This window comes from Pogoniulus pusillus, chromosome 4, assembly GCF_015220805.1.
Source record: "Pogoniulus pusillus isolate bPogPus1 chromosome 4, bPogPus1.pri, whole genome shotgun sequence".
NCBI lineage: Eukaryota > Metazoa > Chordata > Aves > Piciformes > Lybiidae > Pogoniulus > Pogoniulus pusillus.
In genome coordinates this window covers 22,771,673-22,798,595 of record NC_087267.1, presented here as the reverse complement: position 1 = coordinate 22,798,595, position 26,923 = coordinate 22,771,673, and the positions used below count along the sequence as shown (strand labels likewise).

Below are 26,923 nucleotides of genomic sequence, written 5' to 3'. Positions count from 1 at the left end.
GAAGTTAAGGAATGAAGCTTTGTATTTACAGCTTAGCACAACATACATGCAGGTATACATGCATGAAAATACATTTATATACAATTGAAAGTAATGCAGAACACAATACCCCTCACAGAAACAGTCAGGGTCCCCAGAGGGTCCCTGACACAAAATCTCTCGTCCCCTCCCTCTTTCCCCCCCTTCAGAAATAATCAGATCAACAAACGTATATCTCACATGATAAATCTGGAGAGATCTGAGGTGAGATGTCAAAAAGAGAACAAGGTGCTTAGAGGAAAAATGGTTAGGTCAGATTAAAGAGTTAAGGCAGAGAGAGCCACAGAGACCAGACAGCCAGAAGGAAGGCACAACCAGAGTGAGAACTAACTGAACAGTGTGTGAGAAGTGAGTGTCTTATCTATACTTTGACTAGTTTCATTTCTCAGCAGAAGAATGGGTGATACAGGCTACTGTTGTTCCTCACACAGCTAAAGATTTAATTTCTCTCAGTAAATTATTCCAGTTAGCCTCAAACCAGCACAGGTGACTTAGTTATTCAAAGGACAGACACAGAAATAAGAAGCCAGAAGAAAATTTGCAGACAGTAGATGTTCAGAGGTCAGGGTCTCAAAACACGGAAATTGGCTTGTGCCTTTAGAAAAGGGCTGGGTGCTAGGTTGGACTGGATGAGCTTGGAGGTCTCTTCTAACCAGGTTGATTCTATGATTGTATGATTTTATGATTTGTTCCTTCGGCTTAGGAGGAGAAAGAAAAATGCTAGCACCTGTATAGTACAGGTGCTTCCTACATCTGCAATTGGACTTTTTAACTAAGATGCAAAGACATAGGAAATGTTCAGTGCCAACAGTTATAGATAATATGAAAGTAAGATTATTTTTTTTTTGTGTGTATGTGTGGCCACATTAGCGGCAGGAGCAGCAGCAGAGTTTTAACAGGGTTAGAGAGCAATATCAGCTGCTTCAGTATTCCCTCAAAACAAAATTGTCCTCTTGCTTATACTGACTATTTATTTGCTATTTCATAGCATATAGTATGCAATGTGAGCAGAAAGACTCATGCTGGTATCTCATAGGAGTCAGAGATGGAGTTGTTGGGTTTTGTCCATATTTTTTTCATGCAGTCTAAGATGCACAATTTCACACATCTATTTATAACCCAATGTGCTGACTAAATGCCTTAAATGCTAGCTGCTGAGTAGCACACCGCGTGTCTTACTAATCGTCCTGTAGGGGGTACTAGTGAACAGGCATGTAAGTCATATCTTAAAAGCAATGCAGGGTAAGGTCAAGCAAGTAGTCATGCAGATTCCACTTCAGAAATATTTAAACTTACTTCACTCTTAGTAAAGCAAGCTGGAAGAAATCCTCCTGTTTTTGAGCCTCTGAGCCCACAGCTGTCGCTTCTGCCTTGTGTATCTGAAGTTCTCTTACAGGAACATGGCTAATACTGTTGTCCCAGCCTTTGCCTTGTGCCTCAGACCTCAATTTTTGTGGTAGGCTCCCAAGTCTTTCAGCGCTCTATGTGGGGCTGGCTAACACATCTCTGCAACAGAAAATTCCAGCTGCCACAGGAGTGTCAATCCTAGATGCCTAAGACTTCCCCCTGCCTGGGGAGGTCTTAGGAGGACACCTTTGGAAATCCCTTAGGGAATAGCTAAATTGGTAGGTCATTCTTATCTGGAAGGGTCTCTCCAGCATAAAGGGGAATGAGAGGGAGTATATTCAAGCTAGGTCCACTAGGAGAAAGAGGAACTGTTCTTTGCTACTGCAGCTTTTGTCTACAGGTAGGTTTCCATGAGTGAGAGACAAGGGAGGTATGTATGTATGTAGTCCTTACAGAGGATACAGATTCATGTCCTTGCTGTGGTGGGGGATATTCATGAAGATTATTTTTATCAAGGGTGTATCTATCAACATTTTCACATTCTAAGTGAAATAACTGATAACTCCATAGAAAGAGATTAGTGTATATCCTAAAGATACACCTGAATGAATTAGTAAAGCAGTAGGAAGTTATTATTACATTATTGTGGCTTTCCGGTATCTGAAGGGGGCCTATTAAAAAGCTGGGGAGGGACATTTTAGGCTATCAGGGTGTGACAGGACTAGGGCGAATGGCACAAAGCTAGGGATGGGTAGGTTCAGACTGGACATGAGGAGGAAGTTGTTCATCATGAGAGTGGTGAGAACTTGGAATGGGTTGCCCAAGGAGGTGGTTGAGGCCCATCCCTAGAGGTGTTTAAGACCAGGCTGGATGGGGCTCTGGCCAGCCTGATATAGGGTATTGGTGTCTCTGCCCATGGCAGGTGGGTTGGAACTAGATGATCCTTGTGGTCCCTTCCAACCCTGACTGATTCTAGGATTCTATGAAAGAACAGAATTACATAGATATAAGGATCTTAAGAGATCATTATGTTCTTACAAGATTTTTTTCCTGTATTAAAAACTCAGATAACATGCATAATTTTCAGAATTATTTTATTCCACCTTCTCTTCCAAATAAAAAATAGTTAGGCCTAGCACCACAATTTTTTTATGCATTGCAAATCCTATTTTCTGCTGAGGAATAAGATATGACATTGTTTGACTGAAACATTGTGTTTAGTTTGGAAAATAGACATACATGATATAGCTAAGCTAGCCTAGCTTCTCAAGGATGGGTTATGTCAGACAGCATCACCTATCAGAAGACTTAAATAAGATTCCCTTTGAACATAGATGTATTGTGCTTGCTTATCTTCGTACTAGCGTTAGCCTGCAATTTAAGTGTCTAGAAGCAAGGAAGATTGAGTAGCCTGCTTTTAAAGTTTATGGGGAGCCAATTAAACTTCTAAGTAGTTTAATTTTGTAGGGTGTTATTGCCAAGGACTTCTATATCTCCTGCAATTAAAATGGGTTCAAAAGGAGTAGAATTACTTAAGCCTTTTTTCCATCATCAGCTCAGAACTTTGATGATTTCAAATCTCCTGACCCTTGGAAACACTTTAAGGGAAGGCCTTGAATCAGTAGTGTGGCCAGAACTCAGAAAGGGGAAGAATCTCTCTTTTACAGAGGACAGTAAACCTTGGTCACTTCATGGAAGTGGGACAGCATGATCTGGTTTTCTGTGGTCATAGGAACTTGACTTTTTCAGCCCTATCTTTCTGTTCATCCAGTTGGAAGATGAAGCAGTGCATCAGCACCTGAGTGCTGAAACAAACGAATATGCAAAAGATAAGATAAAACCATTAAGGGCTTGTCACTGGCCCAGGTTCTAATAAACAGACCAAATGCTTCCAGATAAAGAATGAGCTTGATACATCACATGACTTCATGATCAGAAACAATAACTGCATTGATCAAATGAGCTTAGGCCCAGAGTATATTGATGTAACTTTTGGAAGAATCTGAGTTTTGTGAATATACTCACTCTGGAAAGAAAAGCAGTGATCTTCAGAATTAAGCGTCATTGTTGTGTTTACACAAAGCATGATTTACTCCTATTAATGTCTTTGTATCAAAAGCTACAGTTTATATATTTGTAAATCTAGATCACAGGCTTGGGTTTTGCTGATCTTTGGGTCCTCATAATACTACTAAGTTGAAGTTATGGGTAATTTCAAAGTAATATGTACACATGCAATTGCATTGATACCTATGTGTAAGCACTGTGATGAACCTGTTAGCAGACAACTGTGCAAAAAAAATCTCATTAAAAAACACAATTGAGTTGCAAAATTAGTATTTCTTCTACACATTAAAGTTTGGTCACCTAAAGACAGACGTCAGCTTCTTTTTTTGAGAGGTGAATCAGACAGAGTGCAATGACATTTGACAAGCATAAGCTCACAAGTCAGAGTCATCAGTAGCTCCCTCTTTAAGCTTTATGCACATTTCTGTTCCCATAGCAACAATTCCAATATAGCATTTCCCTTTCTTTAAGGGCTTTTTTTTCATTTTTTTCATTATGAGTGATAACTCAGGCTTGTTTGATATGACAATAACATGAGTGTTCATGTTTTGCAGCAAATGGCCTAATTAAGGTAAACTTCTGTCAGAAATAGTAATGCATCTTCAGAACGATTACCATTTATATACACAGCAATGACTTTTCTATTAATGAATTTTTATTTATATGTTCTTTTATCTGATGACCTTGATCTTCCAATGAGATCCACCAGAATGGATCCTTTCAAAGGGATGAAAGCTATATTGTTTATTTGGATGAAAGGGCTTATGTAGTTAGTGTATTCTGTAATTAGGGAACGCACCATAACATTGCACAGTTCTGTAACCGTCCTTATGCATTGTTTTCATTCTTATAAAATAACAGAAGGATTTTAAGATGACTTTCTGACATTGCCTCCATAGAATCCTGTTCTGGTGTTTGATTTGCCATAAATAAAAAGAAGCCAACAACATTAGATGAGACAGTATTGCTTTGAATCCACTCTGTAGTAATATGTCATCAGCCAGCCATCACTAACCTTTAACCTCCATGTGTAGGTTGATAGCTTTTTTTTTTAGCATTCCATTGTTTTCAGTTTCTCTGCATCAACTGCATCATATTCACCAACTATCAGTGTAGTTTGTTCCATGTAAAAAATTTTGTCAGTTATAAGTGGTAAATTCTCAGTCACACTTTTCTTTTGAGCATTCTGTGCTGTGTTCTGTTCAGTGTCAGTGTCTTTAGTTCTGATTTTTCAATTTTGTCCCTCTCCTTTTCCTTGACTCGTTAGTCTGATCCAACCTCTTCTACCTCATCTGATGATTATCAATATGTTATGGAAGCTAAACTACAAGAAATGATCTCCATACGTAGGAAGGTAGTCCTACTGGACTTTACTTTCTATTGCTAAATAGAATCCTCTAATTGAGTTTGTTTGTTTGTTTTTTTTTTTTCCATTTTCTTTAACTTCTTTTGTTTGTTTTTTTTTTTTTTTTTTTTTTTTTTTTTAATTGAAAATCAACCATCGTGCAGTTCAGTGCTTCAGGAGCTTACAATTTTTACAATGGCAGGTTTGTGTTCAAACCATGCACAGTCTGCATGTTACATTTGGCTGATTTCATTGCTCATAAATAACTCCAATGTTTTGCTGATGCTTGGATGTAACAGGCCTTTGTAGCTGACACATTTCAAGCGATGCTGTTCAGCTGCCTGTTGAAATATTAAAGTTTCTTTTTTGGAAAACTAAGTTTGCAGTTAGTAGTAGCTTGCTTTCTGTTTTATTTAAACTTTCCTGAGATAAAGACTTACAAAGCCACTTAAATTACAGAAACAGTCTTTCTGTGTTTTTACAGGCAGAAGAAAGACATGGAAACATTGAGGAACGTATGAGACACTTAGAAGCTCAACTTGAAGAGAAGAATCAGGAACTTCAAAGAGTATGTACATTGCAGACCACTTTTCTTCTTTTAATCTTTCCATGAAGCACGACTTTATGTGCTCCAGCACACAAATCCATCTACTGCTAAATGTTTTATTGTAGCACTGATGGCAGCATCTTTCCACTTTACAATGTTTTAATGTGGTGGTTTATCTCTGGCTGGGGGGCCAAATGCCCACCAAAGCCGCTCTATCACTCCCCTTCTTGCTGGACAGGGGAGAGAGGAAAATATAACTGTGATGGTTGGGGTGTTACCTGCCTCCCCACACTTCGGAAAATCACCCAGACTAGACTCAGCAGCTCTGGAAATTGAATGAAGCTTATATTTACAGCTTAGCACAATATACAAGCAGATATTTACAATATATACAGCTATATACAGAAATATACAAGTTGAAAAGTAGTACAGAAACACAGCAGCCCTGCCAGAAATCAGAGTCCCCAGGAGGGGCTCTCAACCACCTTTCCACCTTCTTCCCACTCCTCTACCTTACCCAAGACCTTGCCTTATGCTTCAGGGTAGTTTGGAGGGTTGGCCAGGGGGGTTAGGAAGCAGATGGGTTGGTCATACAGACGGCAGGTTAGGTTAGAGAGAAGTTCAGCCCACAAAGTCCAGGGAGAGACTCACAGAGAGTGTCTGTGTTACCTGAGTTTTTGTTCTTGTTCTTATACATCTCAGCAAGCCTATCAGTGACTTAGACATCACCATTGTTTCCTTTTCACAGCCTGTAATCTAGTTCTTCTCATCAAAACATTCTAGTTAGCTTGAAATTAGCACAATAACAAAAGTCACTTATAAGATAGGAGCAATTTAATAATAATGATTAGCAAAACAACAGACTACACAGAAGAAAAAGCAGAGGTGTTGATCTCTACTTCCCAGCATCAGATGGTGGTCGGTCTCAAGGAAACAGGGCTCTTTACATTCCTCTGGAAGACAAACACCGTGGGTGAATATCCTGTCATTCCTTCTTGCACTTTGTTCTTGTATCTGAGCTAATGTCATGGCATGGAGTATCCCTTTGGGCGATTTGAGTCAGCTGGCTCAGCTGTGTCCCCTCCCAAGACCTTGCCCCTCAGTGTACTCTCAGGGAGGTGAAATGTTGGAGAAACACAGCCCAGGTACTTGTTCATCAGTAGCCAAAACATTGGTATATTATCAACTACTGCTGCAAAACACAGCACTAGAAGGATGCTTCCAGGAGAATTAACTCCAGCTCAGCCAAACCCAATACAACTAGTTACAATGTCCCAAGTATTCTGCTGACACAAGAAAGAACATATATTACTCAGGAGCTCATTAATTTCCCGTAGAATTTCTTTAAATATCTACAGTTTGGTTTTTTTTAACGCTATTCCTTAATGATACCAGTATGTACTTGTTAATTTTGGACTCTGCCAATTTCTCTCTTCTATTCTACATTAAAGGCAAGACAAAGAGAAAAGATGAATGAGGAACACAACAAAAGATTATCGGATACTGTAGACAGACTTTTGACAGAATCTAATGAGCGTCTGCAGCTACACTTAAAGGAGAGAATGGCAGCACTTGAAGAAAAGGTACAGTGCAAAGAGCAGTGTAAAGTTCAGCTTAATAAAGGTTGTCCCTTATGAAACACATTCTACTTTTAGCATGATGGAGGCATCCTGCAGGCTTTGTATATTAATATATATATATTGCCACATAAATATACGGTCTAACTTGCACATTCAACTCAGTTCAAGGATATAGTTGGGCAGCTTCCCAGAACTGCTGTGAACTGGATATGCTGACTGTTATGAGTCTTTATCAGTAAGGGGTCCAGTGAAGAGCTTGTAAAGGACCAGAACATGATAAAATATGAGACAGTGAGAGAGAAAGTGGATGAGAACTGAGGAATGGATACTTTTCAGATGTGCTGTTACTTTCTGTATTTTAACCTGCTGATTTTACCTCACCTCATTCATAGAATTATTTATGTTGAAAAGGACCTTAAAGATCATTTAAGAGTAAAATGTTGTCACCACAGGAGAAGGAGCAGCTCCCCTTGGGGAGGGAATGTTATCTACCGGTGCAAAATCCAAATCCAGTGACCTTTACATCCACCCTCCTTATGCACTTCCTCTTATGCAATTCCAGTTTGATCTGAGGGAAATTTTTCAGTGCCTTTGTGTGGCCGTTTGAGCTGATTTTTCTAGCTCAGACATAGGGGAGAGGTGAACGTTCCAGGGATAGGCCATATAATGGCAACAATAGATAAGTTAATATAATTTCATTGGATCATCAAGAGCTTAATATCTAGAAGCACAGCTCGTTCTGCCCCTTTTGCTGGCTTCTGGCTGCTTTGAGCTGCGCCTGCCATATCTTCCCCGGCTGCTGTTTTGGATGAGTCACAGCTGGGGAAGGAGATCCCCATCGCTGCTCTCCTCACATTCCCCAGCAGGACACACTCCAAATGCAGACTCATCATTTACAGCCACAGCCTGCCTGCTGCCTGTGCTGGGACAAGAGGGGGTATGAAGGCACAGCCGTTTCTTCTAGAGTCACCAGCTCATCCCCTGAATAGGGAGTGGCTGCGCCCAGCAAGAGGATGGCGCAAATGGCAATCAGCCCACCAAGGAGTGCCATCTTTGAAACACTGCCTGGATCTACGGGTCCAGGGGAGGCTACTGGCAGTGCTCAAGCTGCCTGCATTTCCACTGCCCACGGATCCCGATCAGGAGGGGAAAACACGCAGGGGTTTGCCTGCTTCACTCTACCCCAGGCCTTCAGCTCGCCCCGTGCAGGGTCGCTGGGCACCCTGCTGTGGGTCAGCGCGAGCTATGGCCGCTTCAGGAGCAGGGGTCCCAGACCTGCCACCTCAGACCTTTCAACTCGCTTCTTGCTGCTTCCTTCTCCCCCCTCCACCACCCAAGAGGGGAGCGGCTCATTTCTTCAAACCTTCCAACTCTACATACCAGCTTCACTTAGAGACACCATTTTTTCCTAAGCTTTAATTCTGTATTTTTTCTCCAATTCAGTCTATGCAAAACCAGCAACCATCTCATTCCCCATATGGGCCACCAATTATTCTGTTGTGGGTTTTTAAAGAGAGATGACAGAAATTAAACTCTCAACTCAAATTGGAGAGAAAATACAGAAATATATTTAGAGAGAGAGAAAATACATCGATAGACATTACAAAGCAATTACTCCATCCATGACAAACCCTGCTGAATTTTTCCCCATCCCAAAAACTAAATCTACCCTCCCCAGTGCTCCAGTTCTCCCCCACCGCCAATGCTTCTACCATCCAAAGAGGCCTAAACAAGCCTACTGCTTACATGTCCTTCCCAATAAAGTAGCTCCCACCACACCCACAGGGCAGGAGGAGGAGGAAAGGAGAGCGAGCTGACCTTGTTGTGAGTCTATAAAGAGATGGCAAAATTATGGGATTGAATAACAATCTTCTAGTCCCCAGAAATTTATTTTTTTTAACCTTATAGCCTGAACCTGGGACACGTTGAAAAGGGTATGTCAGAATAGCATCTCATGTCTGGTTTATATCATTATATCATATATCAGATATATGTTTGGTTTATATCATTGAAATAAAATGCTACATCAAGCAAAAAATAGGCCTGCTGAAAGAACCTGGGAGAAAGAATTGTGTAAGAGTGCGACAGTAACTCAGCTCAAGGAAGATGCAGAGTGAGGTCCTGCATGTTTAGATTATTTCTAGTGTTACAAATGTAGTATATACTCAAACAAAAGCATTAGAAATTTTTAAAGGTCTGGTGAACATGAACTTCACTAGCTACATGAAAGCTACATGTACATGGAAGCTACATGCATATGGCGCTATCTCAAATTTAACATATGTCTGATTTTTCTCTCTTTTTTACCCCTTCTTTTTGTTTGTAGAATGTTTTGATTCAAGAATCTGAAAGTTTCAGAAAAAATCTTGAAGAGTCTTTACATGACAAGGTACTGTGAAACACTGCGATTGTAACTGTTTTTTTTTTTTAATCAAAAGTTATTTATTTATTATTTGGAAGTCTGTATATAGTAAATTAATTAGAATCATAGAATCAGTCAGGGTTGGAAGGGACCACAAGGATCATCTACTTCCAGCCCCCTGCCATGCCCAAGGACACCCTACCCTAGATCAGGCTGGCCAGAACCCCATCCAGCCTGGCCTCAAACACCTCCAGGGATGGGACCTCAACCACCTCCCTGGGCAACCCATTCCAGGCTCTCACCATTCTCATGATGAACAACTTCCTCCTCACATCCACTCTGAACCTACCCATCTCCAGCTTTGCTCCATTCCCCCTAGTGCTGTCACTCCCTGAGAGCCTAAAAAGTCTCTCCCCAGGTTTTTTGTAGGCTCCCTTCAGATACTGGAAGGCCACAAGAAGGTCACCTTGGAGCCTCCTCTTCTGCAGACTGAACAGCCCCAACTATTTCAGTCTGTCCTCATAGCAGAGCTGCTCCATCCCTCTGAGCATTCTCGTGGCCCTTCTCTGGACACACTCCAGCATCTCCACATCCCTCTTATAATAGGGCCTCCAGAGCTATATGCATTACTCCAGGTGGGGGTCTCAGCAGAGCGGAGTAGAGGGGGAGAATCATCTTCCTCGCCCTGTTGGCCACACTTCTCCTGATGCAGCCCAGGATCTGGGTAGCCCTCTGGGCTGCAAGTGCACACTGCTGGCTCATGTTGAGTTTCTCATTCACCAGCACCCCCAAGCCCCTCTCTTCTGGGCTGCTCCCCAGCCACTCACTGCCCAGCCTGGATTTGTGCTTGAGTTTGCCTCAACCCAGATGCAGGACACTGTACTTGGTCTTGTTGAACCTCATGAGGTTGGCTTGTACCCACCTGTGCAGCTTGTCCAGGTCCCTCTGGATGGATCCCTTCCCTCCAGAATGTCTGCTGCACCACACAGCTTGGTGTCATCAGCAAACGCAATGCCACTGTCCAGGACACCAACAAAGATGTTGAACAAGACTGGTCCCAGGAGTAATCCCTGAGGGTCTGCAATTGTCAGTGGCCTCCACTTGGACATGGAGCCATTGACAGCCACTCTTTGGGTGCAGCCATCAAGACAGTTCTTTATCCATCTCGTGGTCCACCCTTCAAACCTATGTGTCAGCAGCTTGGAGACTAGGATGTGGTGCAGGATATTGTCAAAGGCCTTGCTCAGGTCTAAGTAAATGCAAAATCTTCCTGGCATCAACAATAATTCACTGAATCACCTGGATGCCTTATATGGGCTTTAAGGGTCTTTAACATTTGTTCTGAGCTATGTTCATGGTTGAGATCCTAGCCTCAGGAAGTCAAGACTAAAACTGATACTAATTTTACTAGCTCTGGAATTTTTATTCCATTAGTTTTAATTCAGAAAAAAGTTGTGTTTAGCAGAGATTCATGCCTACCTGGTTACACTTTGCCAGTGAAGAATGCAATTGCTTAATTCAATGCAATTCTTCTTAAAAGGTGCAGTGGCACTACGCTAAACACAGCTGGAAGTGGCATTCCTTTTGAACTGAGCTGTGTGCCTACCTGGTTGCACTTTGCCAGTGAGGAATGCAATTGCTTGATTTGATTCAATACTTCTTAAGAGGAGCAGTGGCACTATGCTAAACACAGCTGGAAGTGGCATTTCTTAGTTCCTTGCAAATTAACCCTTAACACTGTTTAGTGAGGCAGTCAGACTAATTAATGATAAACCTTTTTCCAATCCCAAATGTACTTCTTTTTCCTTTTTTAATTTTTTTCTACTTATACTTAACATAAATGTATCTGCTATTCAAGTTCACAAAGGTGCTTTTGCAATTTAGCGAATCATAGAATGTCAGGGGCTGGAAAGGACCTCCAAAGCTCATCCAGTCCAACCCCTCTGCCAGAGCAGTATTGCTTATACCAGACCACACAGGAGGGAGACTCCACAACCCCCCATAGCAGCCTGTTCCAGTGTTCTGTCACCCTCACAGTGAAAAAAAATCTTCCACATGTTTAAATTAGACTTCCTATGTCTCAGTTTCCACCCATTGTCCCTTCTCCTGTCATCGGGCATCACCCAGCAGAGACTGGCTCCATCCTCCTGGCACTCACCCTTTACATCTTCATAAACATTTATGAGGTCACCTCTCAGTCTCCTTTTCTCCAAGCTAAAGAGCCCCAGCTCCCTCAGTCTCTCCTCATAAGAGAGGTGTTCCATTCTCTTCATCATCTTTGTGGCTCTGTGCTGGACACTCTCAAGCAGTTCGATGTCCCTCTTGAACTGGGAGGCCTAGAACTGGACACAGTACTCCTTGCTTAAGGGTGGAAAATGAATTGAATAAAACATATTTACTACAACTCTGTGCAACTGGAGATAATTTCTCTTCACAGACATACACAAATCTGACTTCAGACCTTCTAAGTTCCCACTTTGGAAGGCTTATTTTTATCATTTTGATGAAGAAACTGTTGATGCAGTTTCAGATAGATGGCCATAACAGCAGATGTTAATAATCTCTAGATAACTGGCAGATAATGCAAGCAGAGTGACACCCAAGTTATCTTAGTAATCCTATTGCACTTAGAAACAGTGTAAAAGTGCTGTAGTAAAAATTATTACATAAGTACAGATCCTTTTCCTTTCTAGCACTTTGAACATTCTAAACTGTAGGACATTAACAGCAGTGTTAAATGTTTATCCCAGGTCCTTTCTTAATTTCTTTCAAAATTCTTTCATTTCATTTCGTTAGTATCTTATAACTATTTACAGAACTCAGAGAAAGCTTGTTTTCACAGAATCATTCAATGGTTTAGGTTGGAAAGAACCTCAAATACCATTTAGTTCCAACCCCTCCACCAGGGACACCTCTCACTAGAACGGGTCACTCAAGACCTCATCCCACCTGGTCTTGAACACCTCCAGGGAGAGAGCAGCCACAAGCTCCCTGGGCAACCTGTGCCACTGCTTCACCACCCTCACTAGAAAGAACTTCTTGCTAATATCTAGTTTAAATCTGCCCTCTACCAGTTTAAACCCATTACTCCTCATCCTGTCATTACAAGACCTTGTGGTGATGGCTTGGGTGTTACCTGACCCCCACTCTTATGAAATCACCCAGACTAGACTCAGCCGAGCTGGAAATCAGAATGAAGCTTTATATTTACAGCTTAGCACAGTATACGAGCAGGTATTTGCAATCTATACAGCTATAGACAGATATATACAAGTTAATAAATTAATACAGAAACACATCACCTCTCCCAGAAACCAGAGTCCCCAGGAGGGGCTCCCAACCACACTTCCACCTCCTGTCCACCCCTCTACCTTATCCCAGACTTTGCCTTGTGCTCAAGGTAGTAGTTTGGAGGGTCAGCCAGGGGGGTTAGGAAGCAGATGGATTAGTCAAGCAGGTTAGAGAGAGAAGTTGATATAGCCACAAGAGTCAGAGAGTGACTTTGTTATCTATATTTATGTTCTTGTTCTTATCCATCTCAGCAAGCCTATGAGTGCCTAATGTTCAATAGTCCCTCCCCAGCCTTCCCGTCTACCACCTTCAGATACTGGAAGGCTACTACAAGGTCTCCTCCTAGTGTTGTCTTAGTGTTTTTGTTAGATGGTTCCAAAAATCCAAGTTTTGTGCCACGTGGTGATTTTTCACCAGCAACACCTCAGACTGGAATTTCATCAGCTTCCAAGACAGAGCTGTAAAGCTGCAGCTCAACAAGTCTCCTAATATGTGATTATTTGTCTTTAAGTCTGTGGCTCTGTCAGTAAATAAACAGGCCAGAACATAATCTGTCTTTAAAGGGCAAATGACATGTCATGTGCTGAACTTTGCCTGGCACAGAGGGTGCAGTTAGTGTACAAATGCATTCTGCTGCTTCTTTCCTTCACCTTAGCTGTATTAACTGTATACAACTTCCTCTTGACACAGTTCTTATTAGCAATAATGAGACTCGAGCGAATTCACTGTGTGTTCTTATTAGAGTCCCTGCTACATTCAGTGCAGATCTTACTTGTTTAACTTCACAAGAACAAGACCTCATAAAGTAAATGTATTTCCTGTCACAATTAAGTATCTCTTACTATTCTCATTCCCAGGAAAGACTTGCCAAAGAAATTGAGAAACTAAGATCTGAACTGGATCAAATGAAATTGAGGGCTGGCTCTTTAATCGAACCAACCTTGTCAAGGTAAGTGTTAATGGCAAGAACTGCCTCACTTCGAGGCATGTAGAGTCTGTGCAATCATTACTACTGTTGCTTTTCACTTTTTTTCATAGGTAAAATGGGGCCTTATATACGCTTAAATATTACTGAGACGAAGGGAAGCCTTTTAAATTATGGAGTATTTTCAGTACTATGTGCAAAACAACCTTTTGGGTTTTCCCCCAGGAGACCTTGAAGTTGAAGCTGATCAGCATACTCATGATCATATTTATTTATTTTAGCAATTATATCTGAAAATTGGGGTTTTTTGTTAGCAAGAAATCATACAATCATAGAATGGTTTATTTTGGAGGGGACCTCAGAGATAATCTAATTCCAACCACCCACCATAGGCAGGGACATCTCCCCCTAGAACAGGTCACTCAAGGCCTCATCCAATCTGGCCTTGAACACCTCCAGGAAGGGAGCATCCACAACCTGCCTGGGCAACCTGTTTCACTGTCTCACCACCATCACTGGAAAGAACTATTTATGTATTTTATGCTATTCATGCAATTTTATGTGTAGTTTTATGCTATTCATGTAATATTATATGTTAAGAAGTAGAAATGGTTCAGGTCTCCACTGCTGTGGCTGAATACTAAAATCGTGCATGGAACCTTTCTGTCTTATGAGTGGGCTATACAGGCTGTGGGCAGAATGCTTCTACTGTACCATTCAGGGAACATTTTGTGCTGCTGTTTGAGCAAAAATATAAAGGCTGAGGAGCAGTGTCTGCTACCAAGGAAAGATAGACTGAAGTCAACAAATATCTGCCTCACCACAATGTCCCAAGACTTGACAGGACTGGAGGGGAACTTAGGGGTTAAAATGAAGAAGTCATATCTAGCCAATAATAAATACCATAACAAATATTTTTATAATGTAGAGCACAGACCTACAAAAGAAAAATGTTAAAGATATCATAGAATCATAGAATAATAGAATCAGTCAGGGTAGGAAGGGACCACAAGGATCATCTAGTTCCAACCCTCCTGCCATGGGCAGGGACACCATACCCTAGAGCAGGCTGGCCACAGCCCCATCCAGCCTGGCCTTAAACACGTCCAGGGATGAGGCCTCAACTACCTCCCTGGGCAACCCATGCCAGGCTGTCACCACTCTCATGCTCAACAACTTCCTCCTCACATCCAGTCTGAATGTCCTCACCTCCAACTTTGCTCCATTCCCCCTAGTCCTGTCACTCCCTGATAGCCTAAAATGTCCCTCCCCAGCTTTTTTGTAGGTCCCCTTCAGATAAGGTCAGCTGGGAGCCTCCTCTTCTGCAGACTGAACAGCCCCAACTCTTCAGTCTATCCTCATAGGAGAGATGTCTGTCCTCATAGGAGAGATGCTCCAGCCCTCTGATCATGCCAGTGGCCCTTCTCTGGACATGCTCCAGCACATCCACTTCCTTCTTATAATGGGGGCTCCAGAACTGGATGCAGTACTCCAGGTGGGGTCTCAGCAGAGCGGAGTAGAGGGAGAGATGCAGCCCAAGATCTGGTTGGCCCTCTGGGCTGCAAGTGCACATTGCTGGCTCACGTTGAGCTTCTCATCCACCAGATGAGAATGTGTACCAGGCTTACAATAACGTCAGGCATTCAGGAGAGTACTGGAAGGAAAACATACAGGGTAGCCTCTTCAGCAACCAGTTCTCTTACCTGTTCTCAAATCTGCTTCATTTTTCTTGGTAAAGTTTTGGATGTACTTAATTTTGAAAACTCAAAGATTTTTGTTTTCTTTAATTTTCTCATGATTTGATTTTAAGTTCTCACTTTTCAATAACATTTTGTGATGTGTTTTTTTCATTTACTACATGGAACAAAATACTTTAAGTCTGTGTTCACAGATTGAAGGTCACTGGACTGTTGTTGCTATCATTGTTACACTCTCAGTCTAATTATGTGGTTCTTTTTATAGGCCTCACCTTGACACCTCAGCGGAGCTGAGGTATTCTGTGGGCTCCCTGGTTGAGAGCCAGGGTGACTATCGGTCAACTAAAGTGATAAGGCGACCTAGAAGAGGCCGGATGGGAGTACGCAGAGATGAACCAAAGGTGAATCCACCAATTTCTTCTCATATATTGCTGATAAGATAGCATGTTTCATGGTATTAAGCTTACAGGCTGTGTTTTTTCACAAAGAAAGCAACAAAAAACCCCAACAGCAGCAAATGACCCCCACCAAACAGCAACCACCACCCACCAAAACAAGAAAACTCCACCCATATTCACCAAAGCGTAACCTCATATGCTCATACAAGAGTACTGGTGTACTAAAATGAAAGCAGAAAAGGTTGAAGTTCTGACATTCAAAGTTCAATCATACTTGTTTGTCTGTCTTTTCTGGATCTCTTTTTGTGTAAAGGTCCCTGGTAGTAATTTTATGTACCGTTAGAAATTATGTGAAAATACTTTACAGCTATACTTTACAATATCACAAGTGTTAATGAAAAGTGAACCACTGATGTGTTCTTAAATGTTAGTTGCTTTCCTATCTCGTTTCCTAAAAGTTCAAGTTTGCAGTTATTCTTCATGGAATAAGCCATATGCCACCTAATTCCTGCTCAGGTAAAATCACTTGGTGATCGTGAATGGAACAGGACCCAGCAGATTGGCGTTTTGAGCAGCCATCCCTTTGAAAGTGACACTGAAATGTCTGACATCGATGATGATGATAGAGAAACACTTTTCAGCTCCATGGACCTCCTATCACCAAGTGGTCATTCTGATGCTCAGACTCTGGCCATGATGCTTCAGGAACAGCTAGATGCAATCAATAAAGAAATCAGGTATTGTTACCATGTTAAGGCTCTGCCTGATTTTTCCAGAGAATTTGATTAAAGGATAATCATTTTTAGGATTTGACACAGAATAATAATGATAAGTTTGTCTAATTCCATTGGTCTTCTAAATACCTTATATTTTGCTGTACAAACTTGCTCTTTCTCTCTCTCTGCTGCTTCTTGCTTGCTGCTTGCCTTTCTTTGTGTGCCAGTTAGGGAGTTTCCTCCTCTGCCCCCAACACACACATGAATTCACTAGACTAACTCAGCCAGATGGAAGTTAAGGAATGAAGCAATGTATTTGCAACATGACACAATTCACAAGCATATATATACAGCTGTATACAATAATACACAAGTTAAAAGTAATACAGAGATACACCACACTCCCCTCCCCAAACAGCAGAGACACCCAGGAAGTCTTTCAAAGCAACTCCCCTCCTTCTTCCTTCTTTCCAACCCCCTCCCAGGATCCCCTTTACTTGCAGGTTGAGCTGTGAAAGGTCGGCAAGAGATTAGAAGAAGAATAATTACTTTGAGTTACACAGTGTGGTGGTTTGGATGTTCCCCTCCCCCCCACATTTTAGAAGGTACCCAGACTAGACTCAGCCAGTTCGGGAATATAAATGAAGCTGTTTATTTACAGCTAGCACAATATACGAGCAGATATTTACAGTATATACAGTTATATACAGAAATATACAAGGTAAAAAGTAATACAGAAGCACAACTCCTCTCCCAGAAACCTGAGTCCCCAGAAGGGGCTCTCAACCACCCCTGCACCTTCCCCCTGCCCCTCTCAACCTTACCCCAGTCCTAAGGAAGAATAGAGGTTCAGCCAAGAGGTTAAGAAGCAAGGTTAGTGGCAGGAGAGGTTAGGGAGATGCAGCTCAGTCTGAAGCCAGCCAGAAAGTGAAGACAAAATGGCGAAAATGTTATCTAATGTTTACATTCTTCTTCAGCAAGACTCTGAGGGAAGGAGACATCACCATTGTTTTCCTTTCACAGCCTATCATCTAGTTTTTCTCACCAAAACATTCTGGCTTGCTTCAAACTAGCACACACAGGTTCAGGCAGAGATAGTTGAGTGGGTGACTGTCTTTTTTTATATTCTTTGTTTTTATGTGTCTCAGCAGGACAAATAGGTAATGTAGACATCACTATTATTCTCTTGTCACAGCCAATGATCTAATTTCTCTCATTAAAATATTCCAATTAGCCTCAAACCAGCACACTTTGACCTTATTTGCTGCCTGGTAGTCTTCTTTGTTTTGACTGGTGAAGGTACAGGGCGGGGAGAGAGAGTGGGCTGGCTGTGTACAGCCTGTCTGGGCTTTGTGTCCAGTGTGGGGAGAGAGTTGAAATATTTTATGAGAGGGCATTGTGTTGTTTCAGAACTGCAAATAATATGTGAATATACTGACTTGCGGGAAATGAGACCTCACTCAAAGTGTTATTAGGTAAGGCATATTTTATCAGCACTGGGTGACAAGGGGAGGTCCTCCTCCAAAGCCCTTGTGCAACTTCATCTTGTTCAGGTAAAATAGTTATTCTACAAAATCATACATGTTTAATACAGGGGTCGGTTAGTTTACAATTCTTCTTGGAATTGGTGGAAGTTATTACAATCAGTTCCTGGAACTTATTTCCTTTATGTCCCTCCTCTTTACACTGCCACCTGGTGGCTCATCTTTTGGAGGTCTTTGGGAAGAAGGCTGACATCCTTACCTTTCAACCACCTAGCATCAGTTGTAGGTCACATTCTTGGTCTGGGAGTCTCCCAGTGTTCTCATCTTTGAATACAGTATTCTTCCTTCTCCATGAGAGTGTTTCAAGACTCTCTCAAGCTTAACCCACGTCCTTTGTGTTTATCCTCCTTGGTGATGCTTTATGTCAGTGCTCACACAGTTAATGATTTTACTAGGTGTCTACACTCTATGTTCTCTAGCCCTTTTCCCATATCATAGAATCCTATCATGGAATCATAGAATCAACCAGTTTGGAAGAGACTTCCAAGATGATTCAGTCCAACCCATCACTCAGCCCTATCCAGTCAACTAGACCATGGCACTAAGTGCCTCATCCAGCATGTTTATTGCCTTTTACACTTTTATATTTAGCCTGTGTTTGTAAAATATAATTCTCATTTAACCTGCCAAAAATTCTGAGTAGTGTGGTAAATTTACTGCAGGGGGTATATTTCCAATTTGTTGGGGTGCAAATCCAAACCACAACAAGTATATAGCATGAACCAGTTGTGACCATGGTCTAGTTGACTGGCTAGGGCTGGGTGCTAGGTTGGACTGGATGATCTTGTAGGTTGCTTCCATCCTGGTTGATTCTAATGTTCTATGATTCTATGAGCACAGGAATTTATAGTTATCTATCTTCAACATAGAATGATTCACAGTTTCAGCCTGCCCAAACTTCATATTCTCTCCTTTAACCTTGATAGTTTATACTTTTAAGCTTGATACTGTATCATTTTTTCCTTTTTTTCTTAAAAAAAAACAAACAAAAAACTAAAAAGACTCCTTTTTCCCCCTTCCAAGTGGGAAGTGTGTGTTTCTCTTACACACACTTTACAACTCTAAGTACAATCACAATTAAAAACAAAACTAAAGAACCCAACAAAAGCATCCTACTGTGTCTATATATGTTTAAGAAGCTTATTTTCTGACATCTAGTGAGCTATTTTAATGAAATACACTTAAAACCATAATGCTTTAGAAAGAAATACTTTTTTTTTCATTGATTTGTAGGGATGAAACAGGCAAATTAGTTTGCACGTTCTCTCGTTGTATTAATATGGATTATCTTAGTGATTCCCTTCTTAAAGGCCCAGTTTCATTGTCTTAAATATGTGCTTGTCTTGTGCTTTGGGAACAGAAAATCAGATGAAGCCAAGTCAAGATTAGAATAAGTTTGGTTAGGGTAAATCAGATTTTTTAACCCACTCCAAACTTCTTGGAAAGTCATATGTCAAGTCCTGTTGTTGGGCAGATTCTTCAAATAGTTTTTTGAGGATGAATGAATTAAGGACAATAATTTTATAATTCTAGTGATTAAAAGTATATTATTTTTGATATTATTTTGGAGTTACCCATGATATTCATCTTCATTTTGTTTTACTTTAAGATTTCATAGAATCAGTCAGGGTTGAAAGGAACTACAAATATCATCTTAGTCACCCAACCACCCCCCTGCCATGGACAGGGACACCTCACTCTAGATCAGGATGGCCACAAGCCCCATCCAGCCTGTGTTAAACACGTCCAGGGATGGATCCCTCAACACCTCCCTGGGCAACCCATTCCAGGCTCTCACCACTGTTGTGCTGAAGAACTTCCTCCTCACGCCCAGTCTGAATCTCCCCACCTCCAACTTTGCTCCATTTCCCCTATTCCTGTTACTCCCTGATAGCCTAAAATGTCCCTCCCCAGCTTTTCTGTAGGCCCCCTTTAGATACTGAAAGGCCACAAGAAGGTCACCTTGGAGCCTCCTCTTCTCCAGACTGAACAGCCCCCAACTCTTTCAGTCTATCCTCATAAGAGAGATGCTCAGCCCTCTGAGCATCCTCAGGCTCTTCTCTGGACACACTCCAGCACTCCTCCACATCCTTCTTGTACTAGGGGCCTCCAGAAACTGGATGCAGTACTGCAGATGGGGTCTCAGCACGGTGGAGTAGAGGGGGGAGGATCACCTCCCTCTCCCTGCTGGCCACACTTCTCTTGACGCAGCCCAGATCTCATTTGAAAAGAGACTTTTTTTTAAATTTTGTTTTTGAGGTATTCAGAGACAATAGAGTCACACTACTTCTTTTATTTATTAAGGTTAATCCAAGAAGAGAAAGAGTCAACAGAATTGCGTGCTGAAGAGATAGAGAACAGAGTGGCCAGTGTGAGCCTGGAAGGCTTAAATCTAGCCAGAGTCCACCAAGGTACCTCCATTACTGGCTCGGTGACGGCATCATCACTTGCAAGCTCATCTCCTCCCAGCGGACATTCAACTCCTAAACTTACCCCTCGCAGTCCAGCCAGGGAGATGGACAGAATGGGGGTTATGACACTGGTAAGAAGTTTTGTGATGACAGTTTTAGGTGTGATACCATTATGAGGGGAAAATTAATTAATGTGAGATTACGTTTTTTCCAAAATTAATATTGTTTATTAATTTTGATGTTCAGAACTCTTGCTACCCCCCAACCACTAATCTTAATAATAATGGGTTCTGGCATGGTCATGAAAACATTTTTCACATAATAACTAGATCTAGTAATAACCAGCAAAATATAAAATATTAATTGAAGTGGAAAAGAAGGCTCTTGTAGCCAAATACCACTCACAGTCAATATACTGCTTGCCCACTAGGTGTACTCTTTTCTGCTTATCTACCTCTGCCTCTCCCAGTTTAGGATGGTGTTTGTTGCCTTCTTGGGAACCACGATCAGCACAGAGGAGGTTAGGGCTGCCAGCACAGAGGAAATCAGGGCTAGCAGCTGTGTCAGACTGTGGCACTGATTCTTTGCCGGACTCAGTTCCCACTGCTGAACAGCAGAAATGAAAATGGTGGGCCGACCATTGTGGATGAGGTGGGTGTGCAGGCTGCTGCAGTGCCACCCGCTTCTCAAAAGCAATACTTTCCTTAATATGCAGTTTGCCTGGCTAGACATAAATGGCGACAGTTAAAATGACCTTCCACCAAACTGTTTGCCTTCCTTTGCATATGGTAGCTTGAGGTCAGGAGGTTCATCAGATTCAAATGCAAAATGACAGTGTAGACTCTTCACTGCAGGTTACCATCTACAGCTGTGCTAAAACTCAGAAGGATATGTCTGTATGATTTGCAGATACACCGTAAGCTGCAGAAGTGACACCTCACTGTGTGCTCAGAAGCACAGCCTACAGCTTTACTCACCTTCATCAACAATGTGAGGATGCTTCTGCCCTGCAGAGCTTTCCTCAGGAGTTCACATTACTGTCTAGGGACAGACACAATGGGCTGTCAGCCATCTTCTAAGTGGAAACTTTATATTGCAAAGAGTTCTGTAAAGGTCTGGTCTCAAGAACTCAAATTACTAAATGATCCTTTAGGGGCTGGCTAGAGAAGCAGTACTGCAGGAGTTCCCATAGCCCAGCTCTGTGCAGTAAATAAATTGTGCAGAGTATCTTCAGTTTTCCTCGAATGAATGAGACATCTACCAAAACCAATTGCAAAAAGAGTTGAACAAGAGACATTCCAGCAACCCTCTACTGCTAAACAATGATGCGCCAAAAAAAGGAATGAATTCATACCCTGTGACTGAAAACACCATTCACTTTGACATGGGCGAAGTAGAGAGGAAGTCCCTTGTGATGGTTTGGGTGTTACCTGCCCCCTCACACTTAAGAAAATCACCCAGACTAGACTCAGTCAAGCTGGGAATTGAATGAAGCTTTATACTTACAGCTTAGCACAATATGCAAGCAGATATTTTACAATCTATACAGCTAGATACAGAAATATGCAAGTTAAAAAGTAATACAGAAACACAACAGCCCTCCCAGAAACCAGAGTCCCCAGGAGGAGCTCCCAGCCACCCTTCCACCTTCTTCCCACCCCTCTACCTTACCCCAGGTTTTGCCTTACACTCAAGGTGAGTTTGGAGAGTCAGCCAGGGGGGTTAGGAAGCGGAAGGATTAGTTAGACAGACGGCAGGTTAGAGAGAGTAGTGCAGCCCAAAGCCACAGAGCAAACTCTGTTATCTATGTTTGCGTTCTTGTTTTTATACACCTCAGCAAGCCTTTGAGTGCAGTAGACATCACCATTGTTTCCTTTTCACAGCCCAAAATCTTATTCTTCTCACCAAAACATCCCTGCTAGGCTCACACTAGCACATCCCTGTTTCAAGCATCATATTTGTTGAAGGTATTTTGTGTTTGTACTTGTTGAGACCCCAATACACTTGTAACAAGAGATAAAACTACAAAGAAATGTTTTAGAAGTCTCTGTGCTGGGGTTAGTGAAGGGATTTATATACAAACTCAAAAAAAAAAAAAAAAAAACTAACCTACTTGCAATGTCCTATTCTTTACTAAGTTCATGAAAAAGGAGGAGACTGTGACTTTGTGCCAAACAGCTGCCTTCCCAGAATGGCTATAGGGGTGATCTTATGACATGTAGTGTATAGCTAGCATATAACGTGGATGGTATTGAATGAAATCTCCACTTCCTGCTTCTGAATGTGAGAGGAACAAATGTGTGGCATCTAGTTTGTGCTCCAGTAAGATTTATTAATCATGATTTTCTTTTATGTTGTTGCTGCTTTTGTTACCAATCTCAGCCGAGTGACCTAAGGAAACATCGGAGAAAGGTATGCTGCTTTCTCTTTTGGTTTTAGTTTGAGTTTTCTTCATGTTAGGAAAATGTGTTTACCATATGGTTCTGCTATTTGGACAAATTGGTTCCTTGCCAAGCACTTCATTCCCTTTGCTTTTTGTGCAATTCCTGAGGATAAAAATTTGATCCCACATAGAAAGGATTGCAAGGGTCACAGCTAAGCTGCAGAATCAAAGGCCATTATTGATAACTTGCAGCAGTAGCTTCTGCAACACAAACTTCTCCCAGGCAACCATCAATAGAACCAGGAGACTGTGATGGTTTGGGTGATACCTGCCCCCCCACACTTAAGAAAATCACCCAGACTAGACTCAGTCAAGCTAGAAATTGGAAAATGAAGCTTTATACTTACAGCTTAGCACAATATAAAAGCAGATATCTACAATCTATACACCTAGATACAGAAATATACAAGTTAAAAAATAATACAGAAGCACAACAGCCCCCCCAGAAACCAGAGTACCCAGGAGGAGCTCTCAACCACCTTTTCACCTTCCTAGCCCTCTACCTTACCCCAGACTTTATCTCATATTCAAGGTGAGTTTGGAGAGCCGGCCAGGGGGGTTAGGAAGCAGAAGGATAAGTTATACAGATGGCAGGTTAGAGGGAGTAGTGCAGCCCAGAGCCAGAGAGCAAAATCTGTGTTATCTTTGTTTGTGTTCTTGTTTTTATACATCTCAGCAAGCCTGTGAGTGCAGTAGACATCACCATTGTTTCCTTTTCACAGCCTATAATCTAATTCTTCTCACCAAAATATCCTAGCTGGGCTCAAACTAGCTCAGGGACACAGTCTCAAATTATGCCGGGGAGGTCTATGCTGGATATTAGGAGGAAGGTCTTCTCAAAGACAGTGATTTGCCATTGGAATAGGCTGCCCAGGGAGGTGGTGGAATTGCCATCCCTGGAGGTGTTAAAAAATAACACTGGATGAGGCGCTTAGTGCCATGGTCTAGTTGATTGCCTAGGGCTGGATGCTAGGTTGGCCTGGATGATCTTGGAGGTCTCTTCCAACCTGGCTGATTCTGTGATTCTATGAACTTAAAGAAATGGCCTCAAGCTGCACCTGGGGAGATTTAGACTGGGCATTAGGAAACATTTCTTCCACATCGAGAGTGGTCAGGCATTGGAATGGGCTGCCCAGGGAGGTGATGCTGTCACCTGAAGTTCTTTTCCAACCTGAATGTTTCTGTGATTCTGTGAATGCAGTTAAAAAAAAATAAAATGCAGGAACCAGAGTCAGACTATTTGAAATCTTCTGAAACATAAAATTGTGTGCAGATTTGCTCCGAAGATAAGATTTATCTTGCATAAGATGAAGTGACATTTAAGATAAATCATTTTATGCTGTGACAGAATTATTTTTCATTCGTGATTATTCTCAAACATTCTACTCTGCCCTGGTGAGAATGCACCTGGAGTATTGTGCCCAGCTCTGGCCTCTCCAGTTTGAGAGTGTCCCTGCCCATGGCAGGGGAGTTAGAACTAGATGATCCTTGTGGTCCCTTCTGACCCTGGCTGATTCTATGATTCAGTGAGACTATATTGGAAGCCCATAATGACAATTAGGGGACTGGAGCATTCCTCCTACAAGGAGAAACTGAGAGACCGGGGACTCTTTAGCCTGGAAAAGAGCAGACTGAGAGGGGATCTTATAAATCTAAAGAACAGAGGTTGAGCTTTTCTGAGTAGTGGCCATTGACAGGACCAGGGACAGGGGGTACAAACTATAACACAGGAGGTTTCACTTGAACTTAAGGAGAAACTTCTTCACTGCAAAAATGGCGAAGTACTGTAACAGGCTACACAGAGAGGCTGTGGAGTGTCCTTTTCTAGACACTTTCAAATCTTGCCTGGGATGCATTCCTGTGGTGGCCTGAACTAGGTGATCCTGCTTTGGCAGTGAGCTTGAACTAGATGATCTCTAAGAGGTCCCTTGCAGTCCCTATCATTCTATGAGTCTGACCATTCTGTTAACAAGCTATGGGGAGAGTGGTCCTATTTATGTCTGTATTTACATTCTCCCTTAAATCCCTGAGAACCTTGCTAACTTGAATAGTCTTGTCTACTGCAGGTCTACATGTCTAGACCTTTACTGGGTCAACCTTTTTTGCACAAAAGGAATTAATTTATTCTGCCAGTGTAATCCCTTTCCTTTCAAATCCATACTTTAGGCAGCCACATTTAGGCCAATACTCTTTCCCAGTAGCCTCTTTCAAAAATAGGAATCTTTACCATTTGCTCAAAAAAATTGCACTTAGAATCATACAATTATTCAGGTTGGAAGAGACCCTTGAGATCATCAGATGCAGCCATTAATTGTACTCTACCAAGTGCACCACTGAACCAAATCACTAAGCACCACATCTAAGCTCAGTTCCCCCTGTGGCAAGGGAGTTCACAGAGAGGAACAGCAGAACCTATGACATCAACAACTGGCTCAAGGGATGGTGCGAGTGGCGACGCTTTGGCTCTTCGACCTTGGGGGGACTTTTACTGAGCCGGACCTGCTTGATCGTGATGGGGTTCAGTTATCTAAGAGGGGCAGGAGAGTCCTGGCAATGGAGTTGGCAGGGCTCATTAGGCGGGCTTTAAACTAGATATGAAGGGGGTGGGTGAGGCAATTACTCTCTCTGAGAAGGAGAGGGTGGGAAGGAAACTAGGGACAATTGAGGAATCGAGAGCCCAGCTGAAGTGCAGCTACACCAATGCATGCAGCTTGGGTAACAAGCAGGAGGAACTGGAAGTCCTGGTCCACCAGGGTGACTATGATATAGTTGCCATTTCAGAAACTTGGTGGGATGACAGGCATGGTTGGAGTGCTATACTGGGGGGATACAGCCTCTTCAGGAGAGATAGGCAAGGGAGAAGAGGAGGAGGGGTGGCCCTGTATATTAGGGAGTCACTCCATGCCACTGAGCTTGAGGTGAGGGCCAAAGGGGTTGAGAGCTTGTGGGTTAAAATCAGAGGGAGGACTAATAAAGCTGACATCCTGGTTGGAGTCTGTTATAGACCACCCAACCAGGATGAGGAAACAGATGAGATATTTTACAAACACTTGGAGGCTGTCTCAAGATCATCAGATCTTGTCCTTGTGTGTGACTTTAACCTGCCAGATATCTGCTGGGAACTTAATTCAGCAGAGAGGAGGCAGTCCAGGAGATTTCTAGAGTGCATGGAGGACAGCTTCATGACCCAGCTGTTAAGTGAGCCTACTAGGGGTCAAGCTCAGCTTGACCTGCTGCTCTCCAACAGTGAAGGGCTGGTAGGAGATGTGACAGTGGGAGGCTGCCTGGGGTGTAGTGATCATGAGATAGTGGAGTTTTCAATATGCAGGGAGGTAGGGAGGCACTACAACAAAACCCACACCTTGGACTTTCGGAGGGCAAACTTCAATTTGCTTAGGAAACTTATTTCCAAAGTCCCCTGGGCAGCAGTCCTTGAGAACAAAGGGGTCCAGGATGGTTGGACCTACTTTAAACAGGAGCTCTTGAAGGCACAGGAGCTGTCAGTTCCCATGTACCGAAAGATGAGCCGGCAGGGAAGGCGACCAGCCTGGATGAGTAAACAGCTCCTGAAGGAATTGGGGAAAAAAAAGAGGGTGTATTGCCTTTGGAAGGAGGGGAAGGCTTCTCCTGACGTGTTTAAGGAGGTAGCCAGATTATGCAGGAGAAAAATTAGAGAGGCTAAGGCCCAGCTAGAACTTAGGCTGGCCACTTCTGTGAAGGATAATAAAAAGCACTTTTATAAATTTGTCAACGCTAAAAGGAAGGGCAAGAAGAGCCTCCACTGCTTACTGGACCAGGAGGGGAATACTATAACTGATGATTTAGAAAAGGCTGAGGTCCTGAATGCCTTCTTCACCTCAGTTTTCAACAGTAAAGAGGGAGGAGTTCAGGGCAAGTGGCCTCTTGAACTGGGGGATGGGGTCAGGGAGCATTGTGTTCCCCTGGAAATTCCTGAAGAATTAGTTCAGGACCTGCTGAGCCATCTGGACACCCACAAGTCCATGGGACCAGATGGGATCCATCCCAGGGTGCTGAGAGAGCTGGCAGCTGAGCTGGCCAAGCCGCTCTCCATCATTTTCCAGCAGTCCTGGCTCACCGGAGAGGTCCCAGGAGACTGGAAAATGGCCAACGTGGTCCCCATCCACAAGAAGGGTTGGATGGAGGAACCTGGGAACTATAGACCTGTCAGCCAGACCTCAGTGCCAGGGAAA

At 42.5% G+C, this 26,923-nt stretch overlaps 1 protein-coding gene across 1 annotated transcript in view; it reads left to right on the top strand.

Moving 5' to 3' along the window:
• Window positions 1–26,923, top strand: part of LOC135174811 (liprin-alpha-2-like) — a 485,381-nt gene that overhangs the window by 374,082 nt on the left and 84,376 nt on the right. Inside the window, 8 exon segments of the mRNA XM_064142364.1 lie at window positions 5,283–5,366; window positions 6,797–6,928; window positions 9,252–9,314; window positions 13,436–13,527; window positions 15,466–15,601; window positions 16,115–16,335; window positions 20,163–20,400; window positions 22,652–22,681. Of these exon segments, the coding sequence (XP_063998434.1) occupies window positions 5,283–5,366; window positions 6,797–6,928; window positions 9,252–9,314; window positions 13,436–13,527; window positions 15,466–15,601; window positions 16,115–16,335; window positions 20,163–20,400; window positions 22,652–22,681 (996 nt within the window).